This window comes from Podarcis raffonei, chromosome 5 (genome assembly GCF_027172205.1).
Source record: "Podarcis raffonei isolate rPodRaf1 chromosome 5, rPodRaf1.pri, whole genome shotgun sequence".
Lineage (NCBI taxonomy): Eukaryota > Metazoa > Chordata > Lepidosauria > Squamata > Lacertidae > Podarcis > Podarcis raffonei.
In genome coordinates, this window is record NC_070606.1 from 45,234,396 (window position 1) to 45,257,498 (window position 23,103).

The following is a 23,103-nucleotide window of genomic DNA, read 5'->3' on the forward strand; positions in this document are numbered from 1 at the left end:
ACCATTCTTGATTGAATAATGAGAAAAGAAATTGCATTAAAAATTACCAAAGGGGAGAGAAAATTTTTGATGAAATTATCATGGGTTGGATGCAGGCTTTGGTTGCACTTCCTTTATTTTTGAGGTGGCTAAGGGGTTTTGTGTGTGTCCTTTCTTTCATTCTATAAATCATCTATGCTGTGGTCTACACTCAGCAGCCTTCTTTGGTGTCTACCCTTCAATTGAAGCCCAGGAGGAAGACATAATGAATTCACAGCTCCTCTCATGAGGCTTTTTTTTAGATCAGTGTGGGCAACAAGGAATGCTGGTAGAGTGCTGGAGAAATGCTTACTTGAAAGGAAAACACACACAGAACTCTCAGACACCTTGAAACTATAAGGTAAGCTATAAACCCCCATCACTGAAATTGTCAACTGTCCTTGAGAATGAGGCAAAAAAAAACACCCCCCAAAAACCCAGAAGCCCCTTTCATAGAGAGATAAACTTCTTTGTGAAATTGGGAGACAGATTTTAGCACAGTACTTCCATGAAATTCCTATGTTGCCTTCCCAAGAAATAGCATTCTTGCATGAATAAAGAGTTAACAATGTAGAAATTTACTCTGACAATGAATCCCACTCAATAAACCAGAGAGCTATGAATCCTGGAACTGCAGAGAAAAGTGCGATTATAACATTATAGCAATGTTCTGAAAGGGCACCCATACATGTTTTCCTTGTGAGATTTACTGGTGAATATTTTTATGCCTCGACAAACTGATGGTAACCAAAGCAATACACAGTTTGTGGAAGTCCTGTTTGGAACGTATTCATCTTCATTATTGTTGGGGTTTTTTTTAATGCTACACAATCGGCAAGGGGCTCAGTGACCGCCAACAAACAGGCTGCCAACATGTATGGCTGAGTGTCTGTGCTCTTGTCCTGGCTGCTATTTTTGTAAAGAGCTGCCAGGATTCCGATGGAGCAGCAACAGCTCTTTGTGTAGGGAAAGCTAGCTCTGATTGGCTTTGTCACGGCTGGCTGCCAGTTTCAAATCAGCCAATAATAATAACAATCTCAATTTCCATATTTTATTATATGATTATTTGTTATTTCCCTCTCTACCCCCATCCATAGGGCTGGAAACCCTTGATCAGACAGACCATAGAGACTGTCTTTTGTATTCCTGATGCTTCCCCCAGTCTAGTAATTCATAGGTGAGGGGGAGCAGCATTAGTAGATATAACAGATGGGTCTTGTTCTTGACTTTCCCCCTTCTATTGGCCTATTGTGCAAAAGCAAAGTCACTTTATTTTTATTTTTCCAGAGACTCAGTATACATACCTGATCCTATACTGTTCAGATGGACTGTGGATTCGTCCTCTGGGCTCAGCCTGTGAGAATAATTTTGCCGAAAAGCTCCCTTCTGCCTGAAGCCCATATCATCCTGCTAATGTCTTAAATTTCTACTTCTTAAGTCTTGCCTAGATGCTGAATATAGGGTTTTGTTAAGGGTCAAAAACAGTGTGGGTGTGCCTTGCCTAGTAGCAGATATCTGTTTCTTCCTGTCTTACAAGAATAATGTAATAAACTCTCTATCCTTCCCCCTTATCTTCAATATGGGCATATGGAGCTCCTTTATTACCTCATTTCCCTTTTGTTATACTGTTGCAGAAATGTGCACTATATAAAAGGAGTCCTTAAAAGTTAATTAATATGTATGGTTCCATAAAAAAAATGCTCCTTAAGCTACAATTTTAGTGCATCTCAGATGCTTTAGTTGAAATAAAGTCACCCCATCCTACTTCATGGAATAATTCATTCATATACTTTTGGCTTCAGATTTCACATGCTCATCTCCTGTTTATTGTGAGGTTATTTATTTCAAAACAAAATGTTTTGAGTGGATCTGTGCTTTCTTTGGTAACTAGTGAATATGGCACTGATGTCAGCTGAGGAAATCAGTGTCAAGGACAGGAAAGGCCAGAATTTGAATGGCTCTGTTGCTTCAAAATAGGAAACAGCTTGAGTTCTTTTAAGGTGAAGAGAATTTGCATTAGTTAGCAGTGACACTCTGTGGTCACCAGTATAGGCTAAAGGACCTATTGCCCCATTGATGGTCACATGAAACTTTTATAAGCCAGGAGTGAGTGAATCTGTATGCACTTGGAGCGAAATGGGTGGTCATAAATGTTTAATGTTCATTGTGGAAACACTAGCTGATTCTTATATTTTTTTCTGATATAGTGATTACCAACAATATTTCTGTTGTTCATTTGGTTTCTATTTCACATACCTATCAAACCAGTATTTGCACACTGGAATACTTATATAATGTTAAGAGTGGCCTTTGTCATCTTAAACACCTGTTTGGATGAAAATCAATGAATTTAAATTTGATGCTTTAAATTATATGCACACACATACACGTGTTTTTTTAAAAAACTAAGTTTCAGCTCTAAAAAGTTTCACTTTTTGAGATTAACCTGGTTTAAAAATGAATTTTTTTGAAGCAATTTTTGTACTGCTTAATATGTAAAGTATGAATATATAAAAATGATAAAGTCTATATTGAAAGTCTCTTAAGATGGAATCATTCCTAACATTGACTTCAATGTCAAAGAGTGAACTATGGGACCCACTCTTAAATTAATAATAAATTTCACAAGAAAACAATTACTTTCTATTTATTACTGTGGGCTCCTTACTAGACCCAGAAACTAGCAAATAAACTAGAAACTAGCAAAACATCACAGGAATTAAGATTCCTGGTGATGCATTTTTGTAGTTCGCCCAGGATCATCCACTAACTCCATATAAATGAACTTGCAGTCCAGTTTATGGCTTATGAGAGCCAATGTGGTGTAGTGGTTAAGAGCGGAAGACTTGTAATCTGGTGAATTGCATTTGCTTCCCTGCTCCTCCACATGCAGCTGCTGGGTGACCTTGGGCTAGTCACACTTCTCTGAAGTCTCTCAGCCTCACTCACCTCACAGAGTGTTTGTTGTGGGGGAGGAAGGGAAAGGAGAATGTTAGGCGCTTTGAGACTCCTTCGGGCAGTGATAAAGCAAGAGATCAAATCCAAACTCCTCCTCCTCCTCCTCTTCTAACTACCTGAGCTCTTCCATGTGTTGAGAACTGGGCTCCTCCCCCCATATTTCTGACTCTTGCCAACCAAAAGCATGGCCAAGTCACTTTCCATCTTGTAGAGAAATGCTATTTTGTCCAGTACTACCTACTATGCTTTGCTTATGAAAGATTTTTTGACATTTGTTACAATCCCATGCATATTTATTCGGAAGTAAATTTCAGTTTGTTTACTTAGAACTTATTTCTAAATAAGTGCATATAATTACAGGCTTTGCCATCAAGTATGAAATCGTGCCTCATTTGAATGTGCACTACCTCTTCCACACTCCATCTTAAAACTTACCTTATGCAGAAATGAATTTATTTATTTATTTATTTATTTAAGCAGGAGTTGGCGGGCCATCTGTCATGGATGCTTTAGCTGAGATTCCTGCATTGCAGGGGTTGGACTAGATGACCCTTGGGGTCTCTTCCAGCTCTACAGTTCTATGATTTGTATATATTTATAGCCACCTTTCCTCTAAGGAGCTCAAGGTGGCATATATTGTTCTCTTCCTCCCCGTTCTATCTTAACAAGAGCCCTGTGAAGTAAGTTAAGCTGAGAGACTGTGATTTGCCCAAGGTTACTCGATGAATTTCATGGCTAGACTAGATTTGAACTCTAGTCTCCCAGGTCCTAGTCCAACAAACTCTAAACAGTACACCATTCTACCAGCCAACATTTTTTCTCTTCCCACTTCCCTCCCTATATTGTAAAATTAAATCATACTGTAACGTATCATTCATGAGATCCAAATTATGTATCTGTGTTGCTTTGGAAATACTTTAACTTCTACTACCACTTAGGACTGCAGGTGATTCTTTTTCTTTAGCTCAAACATACCGTTAATTGCTTGGCAACTCTTGAGCACTGAATTCTCCTCTGTCTGTAATATAAAAAATAACTACTGATTCATTGAACTTTCTGATTTAGCAGCATGGGAATTCTCCTCACTATCTTATTTCCCTGTTTAAGACTGCATCTTGTTCTGAATAATATATGATTGATGGAAAACTGTGATGGACAGCAGAGCCAGACCAGAGTCTGGTGATGCAGTCCCCCTGAAATTCCACCATAGTGCTGGAGCCTCTCTCTGATGGGCTACAGAGTCCGCTAGCCACAGAGGGGGCAGGAACAGCACTTTTGGGGGGAAGAATAAAAGGAGCAGTTTCTGAGTTGGAGAGAATTAGATTAGATAGGGCTGGATTTGAGAAGAGGAATAGGATTTGATTTGAGATGTTAGACAGGTTTCAGGTTGGGAAATAGGGAGAACTGGTTCTGACTCTGGTCTGGCTCTGCTGTCCATCACAAAAAAACATTTAGGGAACAAAGCCCAGTCATTATCAAGCTGGCTGGCGCCCTACACAGCCGTAGCGTGGAATTGTTGCCTGAATGCAGAGAGGAAGTCAATGGGTTCCAGAGTCTAGGGAAATAAGACAGTTTGTCTTTTATTTGCCAGATGGTTGTGATCCACACCTAATATAATCGCAGGGAATCGCAGTGTGCACTTTGGCATCCTGTACAATGTCTGTGGCATGATGTCCTTGCAAACATCCTGATGCAGCTGGCATTGAGCTGAATGACTCTCAAAAGTTTTTATCTCACTCACAATTAACAAAGTGGCAAGCTTCCAGTGGGACTGCGGAGAATATTTGCAGAAACAAAAAGATAGAGTTACAAGACATATTAACATCACAAGATCAGTGTATACTAAAATTCTTGGGGTGCTTTTCAGATATCAAATATATAGGCATAGGAGCAACAATCAGCAGCCGAACCTGTCCAAGCATTGGGATTGGACTCTCCCTTCCTCTTAGGGTGCTGACGCCACATTCTCTATAGACCCCCACTCCCCTTCATTCTGCCTCTCTCCCATTGAATCTAATTTTTCATTCCCTCCATGCCCCATAACATCACACACTATAAAACCTACCCTGGGGTTTGTGGGACTTGAAAATATTGTAGCAAGGGGTAGATATCTATGAGTGGTTTTGGACTGGGAGTATTTAAGGAAGCTCTGGCATTATTTATGTTTAATCTGTTTATGTTTATTATCATAATGGCTATCAGTATAATGAGTGCTGTTTGAGAAATATTAGCATTAGCTGCCATAACTATGTGTGCACTATACCAGCCTCTGGCACAATGACATTTGATTCCCTTCTGTTCATTTCTTGGGACACATTATGATGATGCCGTAGAATTTGCTAGGAGTGTTGTGTTACGGAACATCTTTTCTCCGAATTCAAACCCATAATTCTTCGATAATGGTAATTTTTTTCCTTCTGCCTCCCCTGTTCCTACCCCTTCTTCCCCCCAGCTACCCATTTCCTATGATGTTTAGCAGCTGCAGCAAGAAAGACCTGGAAAGCAGCCTGGAGAAAGGAGTGGGGATGTGCCTATTCAACCTGCCTGAAGTTAAGGAATCTTTCGGTGGCCCAAAGTGTGGGAATGGCTATGTAGAAGAAGGAGAGGAGTGTGACTGTGGGGAACCTGAGGTAGGACTGTCTGTCGTGACTGCTTTAACAGGAGACTCAAAATTTCCATTTAGAATATCAAGTCATATCAGTCCTTAGGCACCACTATTCTCCGGACTCGGTATTCCTTGAATGCTTGTCTAAATACAAAAGCCATGCAGTGTTTTTGAAAAGTCTGCAGGCTGGTATTCTGGTACTCTTCCTCAACCAAGAAGAGCCTGCTGTATGTTGTGCCCAGCATGCTGAAATATACTCAAAGCCGAGTGTGAATTTAATGCACTTTATTCAGCTCATAGTAGCAATGAATGAAACTTTCCCCAAAATGTCTAGCTATATATAAATTATTTACACAATGGGCCCCGCGTGATTGACTAATTCCAGCCTGCTCCTGCAGGCCAACCAGGTCACTGATTCACTTCCACCTGGAGCTGGATTGGGTGGCTCCTGCGGGCCAATCAGACTGCTGCACTCTGGATCTGGATCTGGATTCAGCTCAATACATAACGCATGCCCAGTGAAAAGGCTTGGAAAAAGAGAGCCCTTATGCCAACATCCCTTCTTCCTTTTCCATGGCTGCCCAAGGCAAGGAAAGTGACTGCTCCTCTGACTTCATTCTGCCAGGGAAGACACCTACCCTTCATTCAATTAGATGTTGGCATTAAAAATTGATACTATTTCTCTCTCAGATTATCATAACTAAATATACCAGAGAATTATGGATTTGTCTTCTCCTGCAAGCATAGAGTTATATGCATAATAGACTGAAAGACATTGAAATAGCAAGAAATTGCATAGCTTTCCCATACAGTTTATTGAATTGATCAAGCCATAAGGATTTCCTGACAGCTCACTCATTCTTCTGGGTAGCAAAGCATGAGAAGTAGGTTTATCTGCTTGTTTAAAGTCAATAGAGTATCTGTAGCTTTCGCATTCATTCTAACCCAGTTATATTTCACTTTTTCACTCCTCAGTGTTACTGATACCTTTTAAAGTAAAAACCGTTTAATATTGCCATGAAGCAGTTTGAACTGTGGCTTCTTCCTTTGTTTTGTTAAATTCCTTAGAAAATGGTGGCTCAATTGTGATTGCTTTTAGTCCCAGTCTTCCACTGTAATCTATGTGGTACCAGCATATCCAGTACATTAATTTTGCATTAGCTATGCAATTTAAATTGGATCAGCACATCAATATCACTCTAATCTTTGAATGCATCATGTTGTTCTGCGTGTAACTCTGCATGAAGCTTGCATACAAAGCTGTTTTTTATTAGCTGGTGCAGAGGTTGAGGACTTTTCTTCTATGAGGGGTTGTGACCCATGGGAAAAAGTCAGTCAGGAGCTAAAAAAGCAATGTTGGGCAGAGTCAGAGCCAAAGGTGAAGAGAACCAGAATACATTTAACGTGTCACCTGCAAGAGAATTCTGCAATGCAAATTTTATGCGAGGAAGATTTGTTAACTAGTGAAATGTCAAAGGCTAAATATAACCAGCTCACCACATATTAGAGCTGCAATAGTGAATTATTGGTTCGCCTCTCTAGCCATGAGATATCTTTATTCAGTTTGCATTTTTCTGGCTTTCCCACTCCTCCTCACATTCTGATCTTCCCATCTCTCTGCCTAGATAAGAGACCCTGTCTGCCTGTGGGGTAGCTGTACTTAGTGTCCAGTTCACAGCCACCATGGGTGGAACAGAAGGATGAGGAAGGGGGGCAGAAATGCTTGCTCTGTACAGCCTCTCGCTCACCCTTCAGGTCTCACTGATACTGTCTTTCAATTGATTGCATTTTCTCACTTGCTTCAGAGGGGGACTTCTTTATCTTTTCTCTGTTCTCCTTCATACCTCCATCATGATACTGCATCATTCATACCTCCATCATGATGTTAAGGCTTAGGTGAGAAGAAGGCAGGCTACAGTCTAGGCTAGGCGGCAGGGAGAGCCATCAGAGTGGTTTGATGCTATATGTCAGATGGAATTTGGTCATGGGTCACATCTACCCCCAGTGGTATACCTAGGGTCCCTTGTGCCTTTGACAAAGAGCTGTATCAGTGCCCCCCACCAAGAAAAATAAATCACTTTACTGCAATAGCTGCATTAGAAATTACTACATTTTCCATGACCCTAGTACTTAAAACCTTGGCAAGCCTTGTAAACTGGAGTACAGGCTAGGTTCTTTGCTAACTCAAGTATTTTGGGGTGTGATTTATTTATTTTTAAAAGGCAAATTTTCCAGTGGGTGTCAGTCCAAAATACTTACAAAGTAATGCTCCCTCTGCGTGTGCCCCAATCAATATATTGGGCATGTTGTTGATATACATACAAGGTTAGGCAAGGCTTGTAAAGGCCGGCCTACTCAGAAAGAAGTTCCATGGAGTTCAATAGGCTTTACTCTCAGGTTCAGTAAATAGGATCGCTGCCTAAATGCACAAACCTACTCAGGCATAAGTCCCACTCAGTTAATGGGGGTTTTACTTCTTAGGAAATGGGATTAGCATTGCCACCAGTCAATCTCCAGTGGTGATTTTTGCAAGGCAGGCAGGCCTGGGTCCCTAACAAGGGCCAGTTTCACCAACCCCTACCCCAAATCTATTGAAATGAAATAATATTCAAACACTCTAGCAGACACTATTCCCCCCCCCAATAAGGTGAATTGGAGTTAATCAGAAAGATTAACTCTCATTCACCTTATTGATGCCAGGTTATGAGAGGAAGAAACCTGTTGACTGTTGGTAAATAAGTGTTAAAATCACATTTCTACAAAAACAATGAGAGCTTTTGCATTCATATCTTCCTTGTAAGCTCCTTAGAAAGATTCTGCAGTTGCTCCTGAATGTCTTTTTTTACCAAGTTGCCTGATACATTTTAGTTTGAGGTATGTTCATTGAATAGGATCTTTTGAGGGTGAGATAAGCTAATTTTCCTGCATCTACGTAAATAAGAGATGAGGCAAATTCTACCATTGCCGCCAGAATCCAGCCAGAACCACAGTTTACAATGGAAGTAGAAGCACTTTCTGACTGGATCAAATATATAGCTTTCCAGTGGAAGTATAGGGAGCCCGTCCCTGCAAAGCAGGGCAAGTGTGCCTTACTTACCCCTCCATCTCTCATGCAGATTCTCTTTTCGCATCTCCCTCATGTACTTGCTTTCACTTGGAAAAAAATAAATCACATATACCCTCTGCCTTGAGCCCAGCCAAGGGACTATGGCAGATTTATTTATGTAGTACATTTCTATCACACTGTTCCCCATGAGGGAACACAAGGAAGCACACATGTGTTCCCTAGGTAGACTCCCATCCAGGCACAAACCTGCTCCACTTCAGCAAAGTTCTTTACTATGTGCCTGCAGGTTATGTTCTGGGATATCGATTCCCATCGGCCTGACAGTTGAGATGCAGGCATGGTGACGGCGGTGGCGTTTTAAAATGGGTATTTTTAATACTACTTGTAAAACCCTTGGAGATTTTATTACAGTCAAGAAGTATATATATTTCGTTAAATTAAATAAAAATAAAATACTTCAGAGTTTTGGTGGAGCAGAATGGCTTTTGTTCTACTTTCTGCCAAATCTCACTAGATTGAAATTTGAATTTAATGTGCATCGATTGCCATTCTCTGTGACCTTGAAATGTAAGTTCTCCATTTATGAAGGCTAAACTGACCCATTCTATTTGACCAAGGACTACAAATAAGGACTTAGTAAGACAAAATCCAAGAAAATGAAATTATGCCCCCCCAAAGGGTTACATATAGAAAGGGGGGAAAGCTACCAGCAAACCTCGTTTTGTTACGTTTCACTTTATTGCGCTTTGCAGATATTGCTCCTTATAAGAATGTGGGTGCAGCTGCAGGCAGCCCCACTGTTTACAGGGGAAGGAAGCCCTTCACTCCCACCCCTCTTTTGGCCACGGGAGTGAAGCTGGCCAGGGCTGGAGCTGGGTTTCCCCACTCCCACCTCTGCAGCCAGGGGGGCTTGGCTTAATAGAACACACTATAGTGTAAACATAACTTTTATATGCACTGGTAAACCAAAAGAATTGTGTGACTCACTTTATTGCAATATTCGCTTTATCGCGGTGGTCTGGAACCGAACCCACAATATCTCCAAGGTATGCCTGTATATTTGGCTCAGAAGTTCCATGCGGGAATGGATCTATCCTTTGTATATGAAACTCAAAGCAACTTGGCACTGTATAAGTAAAATTTATACATAATGATAAAGATTAAGGCTGGGGATAACTAAATAGGCAGCACTTCTAAGGGACGCATGAAGGTTACAGTGAATAACAAACTCAAGTGTGTGATACTCTGGTGAGAAAGGCTAATCTGCTTTCAAGTTGCATTAACAGAAGCATCATTTCCTAGACTCATGAAACAATAGTACTCCTCTGCTCAGCTCGGTTAAGAGATTAGATCTCATTTAAGTACTGTGCCACTTCTGATCAGCACAAGATAAATTGGAGACAATTCAGAGGAGAATGGTAATGCTAATAAAGTTCTAGAAGAAAATCACAGAAATGCCTAGTTCTCACTGAGAAAGCTAGGTATCAGGGGGAAATGTTCTAGTATTCTCCATGAAACCTAGTTTTCTGAACTCAGGACTTTTTTTTTTTTATGTGGAAGAAAATTCAGCAGTTGTTCCCCTGCCCGCAACAGTCTAGACATATGCTTAGAACTAGGCCAAACAGAATCTGAATGTGGTGTATTTAGTTCAGAGAAAAGAAAAAGGACAGAGAACAATTGTGTGATGGTTGGTGAACACTGAACAAAGAAATGATGCTTTAAAATTACACACCCTAGGTTAAACAGCAAGCGAGTCGTCCTAAACTTCTAAAAGCAGCTATAGGTGAGATCATGGGGCTAGAGAAAGGTGACAGAAACTTTGCCTCAGCTCACACTTTTAGAGCCCAGTGTGGCCACTCATGGAAGCACATGTGGTTCCTGGCAGGCTTGAAAGCCAATGGGAATTGTGCTGAGGTAGGAACGTAGGAAGCTGCCTTTGGTCCATCTCTAGGACAATATTGTCTACCCTGACTGGCAGACAGGCTTCCAGGGTTTCAGGCAGGAGTCTTTCCCAACCCTTCCCGAAGATGTTGAAAATTGAACCTGGATTTTCTGCACAAGTTAAGGGTTGGACTGGATGATTCTTCAACTTTGTGCTTCCTTGGTTACAAGGATGTTTTACAATATTGAATGCTTTTCCAGAATGAGGAGACAGAATACAGTGGTATCCCTAGTTACGAACTTAATTCGTTCCGGTGGTCCGTTCTTAATCTGAAGCTGTTCTTAATTAGAGGCGTGCTTTCACTAATGGGGCCTCTTGCTGCTGCTGCTGTGCCGCCGGCACACGATTTCTGTTCTCATCCTGGGGCAAAGTTCTCAGCTCGAGGTAACTCTTCCAGGTTAGTGGAGTTTGCAACCTGAAGCGTTTGTAACCTGAGGTGTTTGTAACTCAAGGGACCACTGTGCTATCTATATTTCAAAACATTTCAGGAGGTGGGAAAAGAAAGAATTGGAGTTGTATAGGTCCTTGGAATATAGTTCAGCGCACAAGCAGTCTGTTATTTAGCCTAAATGCAGAGAATCAGGTAGTCATATGGATTCCAGTCGATCTCTATGTACATATTCCTGCCTATTGTAATTCTTAGGTTTTATTGGCTTCTTTTTTAGGAATGTACAAATGAATGCTGTAATGCTACTACTTGCACTTTAAAACCAGGAGCAGTATGTGCCCATGGGCTTTGCTGTGAAGACTGCAAGGTGAATTTTCCTGCTTCCTAATTCATGTGGGGTGGGCAGGCCTCCATAACAATCTTCATGCTGTATGAAACATGCATTGCTACGTGAGCTATTATGCATTGTCAGTGGAATATACTTGGTACTCAAGAGGTTCATTGGCCTATAGCTGCACCACTGAAAACGTATCCATTGCTTCTGCTTCTTTTTAAAAAAAATCAATGCAGCACTTCTTCTCCTAAAAGACAATGTGTGTATTTTTTTATTTTATGCATAAATTGACAGTATTAAAAAGCAGCCTTAAAAGTTAATGTCCACTTAAATAATTCCACCACTGCAGAGTCAGCTGAAGTTTTAACTTGTGTGCCTCTGTGTGTGCAGAGTGTCGGAGCCTTGTGCTCGCATTTTAGTAAGGAATGAAGGAGGCCCTTTAGAAGTGTGCCGTAAACCGCTGTGCAGTATATCAAAGAGATGCATATAAATGCTGTGGTGCCTTTATGCTGTGCTTAATGGCCACTTGGTGCAGAGTCTGGGAGGGGAAGCATTAGTCCATAGCATAAATTTCACTGTGCAGTAACTTTTATTGATTGGAATTACAGCCAAATCTTTTCCTCCTGCAGCTGAAGCCAGCAGGGGTCTTATGCAGGCACTCCAGTAATTCCTGTGACCTTCCTGAATTCTGCACTGGAAGCAGCCCTCTCTGCCCAGCCAATGTTTACTTACATGACGGGCACCCCTGCTACAGGGTAGATGGGTATTGCTATAATGGCATGTGCCAGACACATGAGCAGCAATGCATCACACTCTGGGGACTAGGTGAGTTCGAATTCCTGTTTGCCGTTTCTTTCTCTAGGTATTTGTCCACAGAAACAAATTGCTTGTGATATTTGGAGGAGGCAGAGACTTTGAAGCCACATGTGTTTCTGGGTCCGTAAATTCTGCATTTCCCATCTTTGACAGTTCATTTCTGCGGGATAGATGTTGCATGCCCAATCCCAATAGATCAGGCTATGGGAAACCTCAGGCCTGGGGGCTGAATGTGGCCTTCCGGGCCCATCTGTCTGGCCCTTGGATTTCTCCCAAGGCCACACACCTCACCGGACCTGCTCCATGCCCTACTTGAGTGCTTTATCCTTGTGGAAATACCTGACTGAACTGTAATAATGCCCTTTGCTTGCCTGAATGAAGGATGGAAGTATCTGTGTAGCTTTGCATAGTTGGGATGTGATCTACTGTACAAAACAAGGGTCACATTTATTTCTCCACACACTTTCGCCTTTGGCCATACCCACCAAGCCCATGTGGGCCCCAAAATGGTCCCCACAAGGGAATGAGGCTCTTGGGGTGAAAAAGTTTTCCAACCTCTACAGTAGAGGGTCATTTTCCCTCTTGCATCCCTACAGTTGAAGGTGAGCTGAAAGAATGGAGAGAAGATACGTGATATCTGTCTATTAACCTCTTCATATAATTGGGTGGTCTAATGGTTTGTAGAAACTAATCATTTCCCCAGTTCAGCTCCTAACTAGCCTCGGGTTCTCCAAAGTATCAGTTGCACATCATTAGCACCAGTCCCACAAATTATTTTGGGATTGTGCTTCTGGAGAAATGCTGGGATTGTAGCCATACTCCCCAGGTTGGAATTCTACATGTGCTTAAATACAGCATAAGGTTTTATGGTCTTCTTCCAAAGGTACGATCATTAGCTTTCTTTGAAGCTATGTCTGCTGGGCACATTTGAATCCTTTTAGAAATAGAGCTTGCCTTGCCCTGCCTCAGTTTACTTAACTGTAAAACGCAAATACTTGCCTACCTCTCAGAAGTAATTACTGTAATGTTTACTTTAGCACTTAGAGATTTCTGGGATGAAAGCCACTATGCAAGGGCATAGCATTAACTATGCAAACATAACTCATCGCTGTTGCCGGATTAAGAAAAAATTGTGCCACCGATTATATTTCCATCAGTAATGCAAAGTGACTTGGACAGTCATCTGGTTTCAGCTGACATTGCATCATAGTCAAGGATGGAGGGGCATTGTATTTGAAAACTTTATATCCACTTACTCAATACTTAATTTGCTTGAGATTTTGCTTGAGAAATTGAGATTTCTCCCTGTGCACCCTATTCCTAATTTTTCATTCGTATGCATTTATTTATTTATTTATTTATTTATTTATTTATTTATTTATTTATTTTGCTTGTTTATTATGCATTTTAATTATGGATGTCTTACTGTTCCAATGAACTTGTTTTAGTGTGTATTTTAATTATGGGTGAGTTATATTTTTATAATTTGGTTTTACTAGTTGTTTTGCAGTTGGCTTTTACATGTTTGTGAACCCCCTTGGTCCGTCTTCTCAAAATTAAAGGCGCCCTTAGAAATTCCTTTACTATTTATTTAGTCAGTTAGTTAGTTAGTTAAAAGATTGTTAGGCTGCCATTCAGGAGGCACTGCCTTCCCATGGTGATTCGCTTAGTATGCTATGTTACTTTCCCCCCATTTCTAATACTTGTGCCGACTCCTAATATTTGAGTGCATGTTACAGTTCCAACACCATCTTTGTAGCCCATGTTTGATCTCTCTTCAAAGGGAGTTATTGGGGAATGTAGCGCCATAATGTGTGCTTTAGACTACATATGAATGGATAATAATAACCCCTCATTTGAAAACATGATCCCATCATGTGTCTGATTAATTAAGGCAATTGATAAAAAGCACTTCTGGACACAGTTGCTACCTGGATGTCAAGTATCTTTTCACTGGGCCCAGCACTGAAGACCAAGAGTTTAGCCCCTTAGGCCAGAGGTTTTCAACCTTTTTGAGTCCATGGCTCCCTTGACCAATTACATTCTTTCTGTGGCACCCCTATGGGGCTCAGGAGCCCAGTTATGTAACCCCTTGCCTGCAGAGTTGCCAGCCTCTCGCCCTTTTTTGAAACCCTCCCTTGGGAAGTGTTCCCTCAGCCTCCTCTCACCCGTCCTTAGGAGTCCTCTGGGCAGCCACTGCTGCCGCCGCTGGTCTCTGAGCTACTGCCCCAAAGAGAAGTGCCTCCTCACACTGCCCCACAGGGACCTGGAAATAGGATGCCTCCAGCCTTTGTGGCCCAATAGAGATTGGCCAAAGGTGAAGCCAGCACCTTACCTTGAGAGGCATCAGTGGCAGCAGCGGGTGCTGCCGGGCCTGGATGACAGAAAGATTCCCCTTCAGCACTGGGCACTCAGCTCCCAGGCAGGCCTTGCACACAGCAAACCGAAGAAATGCCAGTGCAGAGCCTGCCTCCCTGTCCAGCCCCCAACTTGTCCGTTCACTGGCTGGGCTCCCTCACCCACTTGCTTGCTTACTCCAAGGCCACCTCAGCTCTTGGCAACCAACAAGCCCTGGCACCATTTGCCTGTGGAGCTTGTAGCCAGGGCTGCTGCAACAGCAGCTGGGCAAGCCTTTGGGAGGCAGAGATGTGAGAGGGCATCAGAGGAGGGGGGGAAGGACAGAGGTTAGTGTTGCCCACGGCACCCCTGACCATCATTCATGGCACCTCAGGGTGCCTCGGCACACTGGTTGAAAACCACTGTCTTATGCCACCGTGTCATTGTGAATTGACTTAGATACCAGAAAATTGCAATCATAGTTAACCACCTAAGATTTTGAAGGTACATGACCCTGACTACTCCACACCAAACTACAAGCGGGAGCAAAAAGTGGATTACCAAGGTTAGACCAGGGGTCAGCAAACTTTTTCAGCAGGGGGCCAGTCCACTGTCCCTCAGACCTTGTGGGGGGCTGGACTATATATATATTTTAAAACGAACCAATTCCTATGCCCCACAAATAACCCAGAGATGCATATTAAATAAAAGTGCATATTCTACTCATGGGAAAACATGCTGATTCCTGGACTGTCCGTGGGCCAGATTTAGAAGGCGATTGGGGTGGATCTGGCCCCCGGGCCTTAGTTTGCCTACCCATGGGTTAGACCATCAAGGTCTCCCAGGGGGGAAAATGCTACAAAAATATGAATCCCAACAAGACATCATATAGGGCAGGGAATACTGATCTACCTGTTATGAAGAATTGTGTATTACTGAAACGTTGTTTAGAAAACTTGTCTTCAAGATAAGGCTATGTTCTGTGTTATACAGGAGAATTCGGTCCTGTTTAAATATTGCAGTATGTGCCTTCTTTTAATTAAAAATGAAACTTTTAAATACTTCATTTTTGTAAAGTCACATTGCTAAAGATGTCACCCTATTGATAGTGATATGATTGAAAGTTATGTAGAGAGTAATGCATTTGGATATTATCTGCAGCTTTTATTGGCATTTCAGGAGGCACTTAGATATGCAAATAAATCTTTTGGCAGAGAAAAGTTATTGATTTTCTGAGAGAAAGGAAACATTAACCTTTAAGAAACAGGGACTTTCTAGGCTGCCAAACAATTTCACCTTTCTTTGAAGTGCTTTGTGTGTGAACGGGTGTGCACATACCTTAAAAAGAGAGTATCAGTTGTGATTATGAAGAAATGCCAGTGATAGTCACATTGATATAAATGATAGTGTTAACTGTCAGATAATGGATGTTTCAAGAGGGTGATGCTTGGGAAGTGTTCTTTGGCCCTGTGGAACTTTCAGCATGGGGCAACTTTCCACACGGTCATTGTTCTTCTGCAGGTGCTGCCTGAGAAAGCAGGAAATGTATATAAGAGCAGTAGGTTATTGGCATCCTTCCCAATCACTTTCTGTTTCCTAACAAACAATTAAAAATAAATACTTCAATCAAATTGATTTCATTCTGCTGTTTTCTCTCCCCCCCCCTCCACCGCCCCCATTTGCATTACTTTAATTCTTAGTATGTAAACAGTTAAAAAGGAAAAGGGACCCCTGACCATTAGGTCCAGTTGTGACCGACTCTGGGGTTGCGGCGCTCATCTCGCTTTACTGACCAAGGGAGCCGGCGTACAGCTTCCAGGTCATGTGGCCAGCATTACTAAGCCGCTTCTGGCGAACCAGAGCAGTGCACGGAAACGCCGTTTACCTTCCCGCTGGAGCGGTACCTATTTATCTACTTGCACTTTGACATGCTTTCGAACTGCTAGGTGGGCAGGAGCAGGGACCGAGCAACAGGAGCTCACCCCGTCGTGGGGATTCGAACCGCCGACCTTCTGATCGGCAAGTCCTGGGCTCTGTGGTTTAACCCACAGCGCCAGTTAGGAGAGCTTAATAAAGGGTCATTTTACTTTCCCTCTCCCTCAGTTCAGTTGTTGGGCTGCAAATTTCATCCAGTTCTGCAGAAGATTAAAAAAAGAGACTTTCCTTTTTAGGAAAAAGAAAAAAGAAAGATTTCCTTCATGAAGACCCCTGGATGAGTTTGCCTATAATTTTGCAGGGTTAATCAGCTCTGGAAGGGCTTCTTTGTAAATTTCATCCTAGAGGCTACTAAGCTAATGGTTTAGATCATAGAAGCAAGTGAGGCCGTGTGAGAACTGTCTTTTTCTTCTGTAACTAAACAAATTTGTACTTCTGGAGCAGAGGGGACATATCCAAGTTGGTGCCATCTCTAGTATGTTTTTAACCTGGCATGATTTGAAACAGGTGATTTAATTCTTGTAGAGAGGAAAAAGCAAAAGCTTTCGGCTAGAAAGGTTGACAGGACCTTAATTACTAGGGCGCCAAACTCTGATTGTCAATAGCAAAGTAAGATAAACTCTGCTCACCCAGCCCAACGAGTTTAATATCGACTGCAAATCTTTCACAAATCATTTTGTCTTTGCCTCTTCAAGTAACAAAATAAAGAGAGACAAGGCTTTCTACTTCAGTTTATCTCCTGGAATTATGATAAATGGGTTCCCTCAAGAAACACAACATCATGGTTTGCTTCCTTAAGTGCCTTTAGAAGCTTTTGCTGTTTGTTTTTCTTTTAACTCCCCTAGTTCCATCTGTTCTCTTTACTCTTACATGCGTATAGCTATAACAATAACAATAACAACAACGTTAGCACATGATTATAAAAGTCTAATCAGAGGGGCTGCAGCAAACCTGGAAATGGACTATTGTTTTTCAACAGTAACAATAATTTATTATTTGTACTCTGCCCATCTGACTGGGTTGCCCCAGCCACTTTGAGCAGCTTCCAACAGAATATAACAGAACACAGAGAAACATCCTACATTAAAAACTTCCCAATACAGGTGTTTACAATTCAGACATTTTAATACAATTCAGAAGTTTTAATAGCTTTTCCCAGTCGTTATCACCAAGCCAGTAAAGGGTTTCTCTATGTGCATGTGAGGTTTCTGTCAAAAGGATGGTTGCAGGCCCCCAAATCCTACCTTCCATCCTGCTAACACGCACACCACTTTTAGACTGCAAATTCAAGAGGGTCAGGATGGCTATACAGTGGTGCCCCGCAAGACGAATGCCTCGCAAGACGAAAAACGCGCAAGACGAAAGGGTTTTTCGGTTTTTGCGTTGCTTCGCAAGACGATTTTCCCTATGGGCTTGCTTCGCAAGACGAAAACGTCTTGCGAGTTTGTTAGCTTTTTTCTTAAAGCTGCTTGAAGAGGTGCAGTTGCGACGGACTGTGCTTCGCAAGACGAAAAACATCGCAAGACGAAAAGACTCGCGGAACGAATTAATTTCGTCTTGCGAGGCACCACTGTACCAAAAGGGGATAGTTTTTTGACATCATGGTCATTTAAACTGGAACAAGTTTATAAAGTGCCGGGGGGGGGGCAGGCAGGAGAACTGCATAGCTTTGCACAGTTTCTGTCATGCACATCAATAGACTTGTTGGCTCTTGGTCAGCATATTTTGAATGGAATGAAAAAGAAGTCCTTTCACAGCCTTGGTAAAAGTTATCAAGAAAGCAGGACAGTACTATGCACACAGTTGATTTACTTCTGCATTCCTCCACCCAGGGACAGTTTTAATACAGTTATTGAATATGTTGATAAAAGCAATTCGCTGAAAACAAAGCTCTTGGCATTTTAAAGACAAGTTCTGGAACCATACGCATCCTTAGAATTTGTTTTCCATCCTATTTATGGAATTGCTTACTACTTCCAGATGTCATAACAGCTACAAGCGTAATGAATGGCACTGAAAAAAGATTATGCATTCATGCAGGACAGGTCTACAGACAGGCCTTAGCTGCGGCAGTGGTGAGCAAATGCTCAATCAGTTACAATCGCTTGGCAAAGGTTTCTGACTCTCAGTTGTTTAATAATAGCAACTACAAAATGACTCTTTTTTAAAAAAAAAAGATGAATCCCTGATCTGTGTAACAGAAGTAGATTCTGGGCATCCTAGCATATGGTTCATGGGGGTGAAGTAGATAATAGACCATCAGCATCATTTCCCCCCCATCTACAGTAGCTCAGGTGGGTGGGCTTTAGGGTTCTAGTAAAAGGCCATCCAGTCTAACCACTGAGGCACAGCACTCCACCACACGAATTCCCCCAGGGTGTTCTCTCCAAATACCCAAAAGTCATTCTAGAGTGATCTGTGCACTCATTTGAAGTAATAAATCAGGGTGGTACCTGTGCTTTGTAGGGGGTGTACCTAGAGGTGTCTGCAAATGTACCTCAAATATTGGTTTGTGATGCTGCTTTTATTTGTTAATGTTACAATCTCAAAATTTCAATAAACAGATCCATTTTTAAAATGCCATATGCTAGCGGTAAACAATAAGGAAGACTTTGTTCCCTGTGACATCTGTCGACATCTGTCTGTGCACTGTTGGAAACAGAATACTGGACTAAGTGGACCTTTTTGCCTGATGCAGAAGGGCAGATCTCAAGTTAGCCACTGCATGAATGTATTCAGTGAGAGAGAGAGCCATTTGTAAAATTTCTCCATTCACTGTTAAATTCCTTTATGTCATGGAGGTGAAAGAATGCTCCGGTTAAAGTGTGATTTTTAAGCCCGAAAGTGAAAAATCAGTCGGAAATATACTCACAGCCTTTCAGTTTAATTTTTCTCCTTGGCCTAGCTCATCAGAAGAATCCTACATGTGCACATTCTACTCCAATGCATTTGCCTTTCATTGAGCAATCAGGAAAGGCACTTCAAGCATTCCAAAAATATTAAAATTAACTTTATACCCTTTCCTGCACATTTTATTCAGCATATCAATAAAGTTACAATTATTGCTTGTGATTTAGGAACAAGAAAGACAGACACAGAGGGTGGGGTTGTTGTTGTTGGCGGCGGCCCTTCTTTAATTGATCCAGATGCGAGAAACTTCCTGATCTTTAAGGACAGCCAGTCTCAGAGAGAGATTTAGTGATATTCATGGCCTTTTGATATCTTAGAGATTTCAAGCTTTAGTGTGACCCCTTAAATCTGCTTCGGGAGTTTCCCTAACTCTCTAGAGCAAATTTACAGAAGGTGCACAGGGAAATGAGGGGGGGATTAGTTCCATTGCAGAGTTAAAACATATTGCACTAGTGGAACTTTGTGCTTGGATACCGCCACCCCTTGTGTCTTTCCAGACCATCAGTTTGTTCCTAATTTGATACATGGAAGCCAACTATTCTCTCAATGGCTTTCTTCTAATTCATTGATATCACATTCAGCCAGCACTCAGACAGAACGTAACCTGCAGTTGCCCCTTTGGGTTTCAACCATGACAGTGCCTTGAAAGCTGCACCAAAACTTTTAACGCATAGCTTCCTCAGGTTACATATTGAGAAAAAGCATTTTCGGCTCCCTTGCATGTCCCATCTTTTCAGGCTGAGCACTGCTTATATTCTGTGCTGGAATACACAGTGTGCAATCTTTTTTTTAAAAAAAAGGGTAAAGAGCACAGCCATAAAAGCTACACTTTGCTGTAAAAGTGCAAAAAGCTAAGGCTACAGCAAAGCTACCCCTATTGGACTTGTAGGACCAGCTTGTAAAAACTAAAAAGCACTCTTCAAACTGATCTTGATAAGAAATATCCATTTATATGTCATTTATTCCTGACTATGCCATATATCCTGGTTTGCAACGAGAAGCTTATAGACAGAGATGTAGCTCTCCACCAGCTGCCTGTGCTCAAAGCCCATTAGTCCAGGCAAACATATGGAGTGAATGGTCCAAAAGTAAGAATGCTAGACTCCAAACAAGGGACCTAGGTCTTTAAGGTCTTCCACTCCTCAAGGAAGGGGCAGAGCCTAGGAAGAATGATCAAGCCTGGTTCCATAAAAGGCTTCAGTTCTGGCTTACACTTTATTGGAACATTTGTCATATAGCGCTTTCCATGGTGCTGCAACTACTACCTTACTTTGTGCTCTGTGTGCCGCTCTTGTTAAGGACAGACTTTCCATAGCATTCATATGCATGGCTTGTATTCAACATAGCACGGAGGCTAAGGTTCTATCAGTGCAAAGGTAGTCCTTGTGCAATGGAACTTTTTCCCACTCTCTGGATGGGGTGGGGGGCACATGGGGGAGGGAGAGGAAGAATTCCCATGGCATGAGTAGGAATCCTTGCAATAGCTTCTGCTAGTGCGACGGGTTAGCTAAATATGGCCCTGTTGAGTCCCAATTCACAGCAAAGTGGTAAAGAGCAAGAGTGTATGTTTGCTTCCTCACTTTTCAGTAATGCATGAAATGGCATTTGAGTTATGAGCTTGAGAGATCAGTAGACCATTTAAATCTAGGTGGATTGCGCTTTAACTTTTTTTAAATTGCACTTTAACTTTTTTAAAATATAACATTAAGCTAATCTTCAGTTGAAGATATTCTATTAGTCAGGCTACTGACTATGAAATGAAGGTAGCTAATTGCAATTTTAATATTAGGTTCTATAATTATTTTAAATCACATTTGGTTTCTCCACCCATTCCAGGTATAATACATCATTTAAATGTACTCTTTTAGGAGTAACCCACCTACAGAATTTATTTATTACGTTTATTTCCTGCCTTTCCCCCCCAAGGAAGTCAGTACATTGTACATGATTCTCTCATCTGCACATTTGATCCTCGCAACAAGCCTGTGAGGTAGGTTAGGCTGGGAGATAGACTGTGGCCCAAGTTCACCTAGTGAATTTCATGACCAAGAGGGGAATTTGAACCTGGGCATCCCCAGTCCTGTCCAATGTCACTCTATTAATTATGGTTATGGGGGCCCAGTCTTAATATCTCCCCAAGCAATTACATGCTTCATTACAACTTAAACACTGAGTGTTTCTTTATGTGTGTTTTGTTTGAGAGGTGGCTTATTTTGGGGCTATCCTAATATACATGGAGTCCAACCAGTCCTAAACCTGTTCACTCAGAAATCTCATTGAGCTCAATGCTGCTTACTCAATAGATTGCACACTTAAGATTGCAACCTAAATGCAACCCTATACGTATTTAGTCAGAAGAAAACCCCATTGTGGTCAGTAGATTTATTTCACAGGATATGTTATAGGACTGCAGCCTCAGGTATTTAAAATGTTATTCAAGGATATAGGATTGTCTCCCTAATGAAGTTAAATTTTCAAGTCATCATGAGTTGTCCAGGGACAGATTTGTAAATCCGGGGACTGTCCCTGGGAAACGGGGACATCTGGTAACCATACTTTAGAAGAGCTGTCACAAGCTCTGAGGTTTGTAAATCTTGGATGATGTATCTGTCACTGGTTCCTTTCAGCTGTGAGGTCTGGAAGGAGCTAGCAGCAGTTGAAGCATCCAGAAACATTTAAGCTAATGAAACTGTATCATGAATCTCTGCATTCAGGGTCAGCTGGGTGAGCCTTAAGCATTAGGCTTCCCAATGGAGCAAGACAACTATTTGAAGGAAGTTGTAGTCCACAGTGAAACTTGTGAATGCCTCCCACATGCCTCCAAACCCCCAGTCAATCTGGAGTCCAGCGCAGCTTCAACAAAATCCATTCCCTTTGTTTCCTCCTCCACTCCCTTCTTCCGCTGTCCCCAACCAAAAGTGTTGCATACTTTATAAGATTAAAATGGCTTTGCTTCTTTTGTAGGTGCTAAACCTGCTCCTGGGATATGCTTTGAGAGAGTCAATTCTGCAGGTGATCCTTATGGAAACTGTGGGAAGGATTCCAAAAGTTCTTTTGCCAAGTGTGAACCCAGGTATATGCTCTTGTCTTGCCTAATTGGAAAAGAGGTTGGAACTGTGCCAATGGTAGATGCTAACATCATTAAAATGATTAACATTATTTCTTTTCCCTTTAGAGATGCTAAGTGTGGAAAAATTCAGTGTCAAGGGGGAGCAAATCGGCCTGTAATTGGTACCAATGCTGTCTCCATAGAAACAAACATCCCATTACAAGGAGGAGGCAAAATTCTATGCCGTGGAACCCACGTATACCTGGGCGATGACATGCCTGACCCTGGTCTTGTCCTTGCTGGAACCAAATGTGAAGATGGAAAAGTAAGGTTGAACAATCTTATTCCCAATAATCCAGTCTGTGTGTCTAAAGGGAAACTCAGTCTTGGTCTTTACAAATGAAAGTTACACTTTCTGCATTTTGTAGTAAAGGTTTGGCAGGCCAAATGGAGATGCTTATGCAAACAATTATGCTGTTTAAGTATACGCAAGAGTTTTTTGGAGAATGAATGGAATCAGTTTGTTGTTCAGCCAGAAGGCATGACTATCAATTTTTACATAAAAGTGCTGAAAAAGGAATTTATTGTGCCAGTGAAAGTCATTCTGTCTGTATTTTAACATGCTGCAGCCAACTATTGACAAATTATTTCTGAATAGAATTGAATGAAGAAAGAGTGAGTGATGGGGGCTAAATGTAGAGCTGTATATCTGCTTGATTATCAGTTCATCACTGAATGTGATTT

At 41.7% G+C, this 23,103-nt stretch overlaps 1 protein-coding gene across 5 annotated transcripts in view; it reads left to right on the top strand.

Moving 5' to 3' along the window:
- Positions 1-23,103, top strand: part of ADAM12 (ADAM metallopeptidase domain 12) — a 177,999-nt gene that overhangs the window by 133,974 nt on the left and 20,922 nt on the right. For 4 of the 5 annotated variants that reach the window (XM_053388914.1, XM_053388911.1, XM_053388913.1 and 1 more), the window contains 5 exons: positions 5,429-5,606; positions 11,256-11,345; positions 11,942-12,137; positions 22,275-22,383; positions 22,486-22,684. In XM_053388914.1, coding sequence (XP_053244889.1) covers positions 5,429-5,606; positions 11,256-11,345; positions 11,942-12,137; positions 22,275-22,383; positions 22,486-22,684 — 772 coding nt within the window. Of the gene's footprint in view, positions 1-5,428; positions 5,607-11,255; positions 11,346-11,941; positions 12,138-22,274; positions 22,685-23,103 lie in introns of all 5 variants that reach the window. The other variant, XM_053388910.1, reaches the window with a different exon arrangement.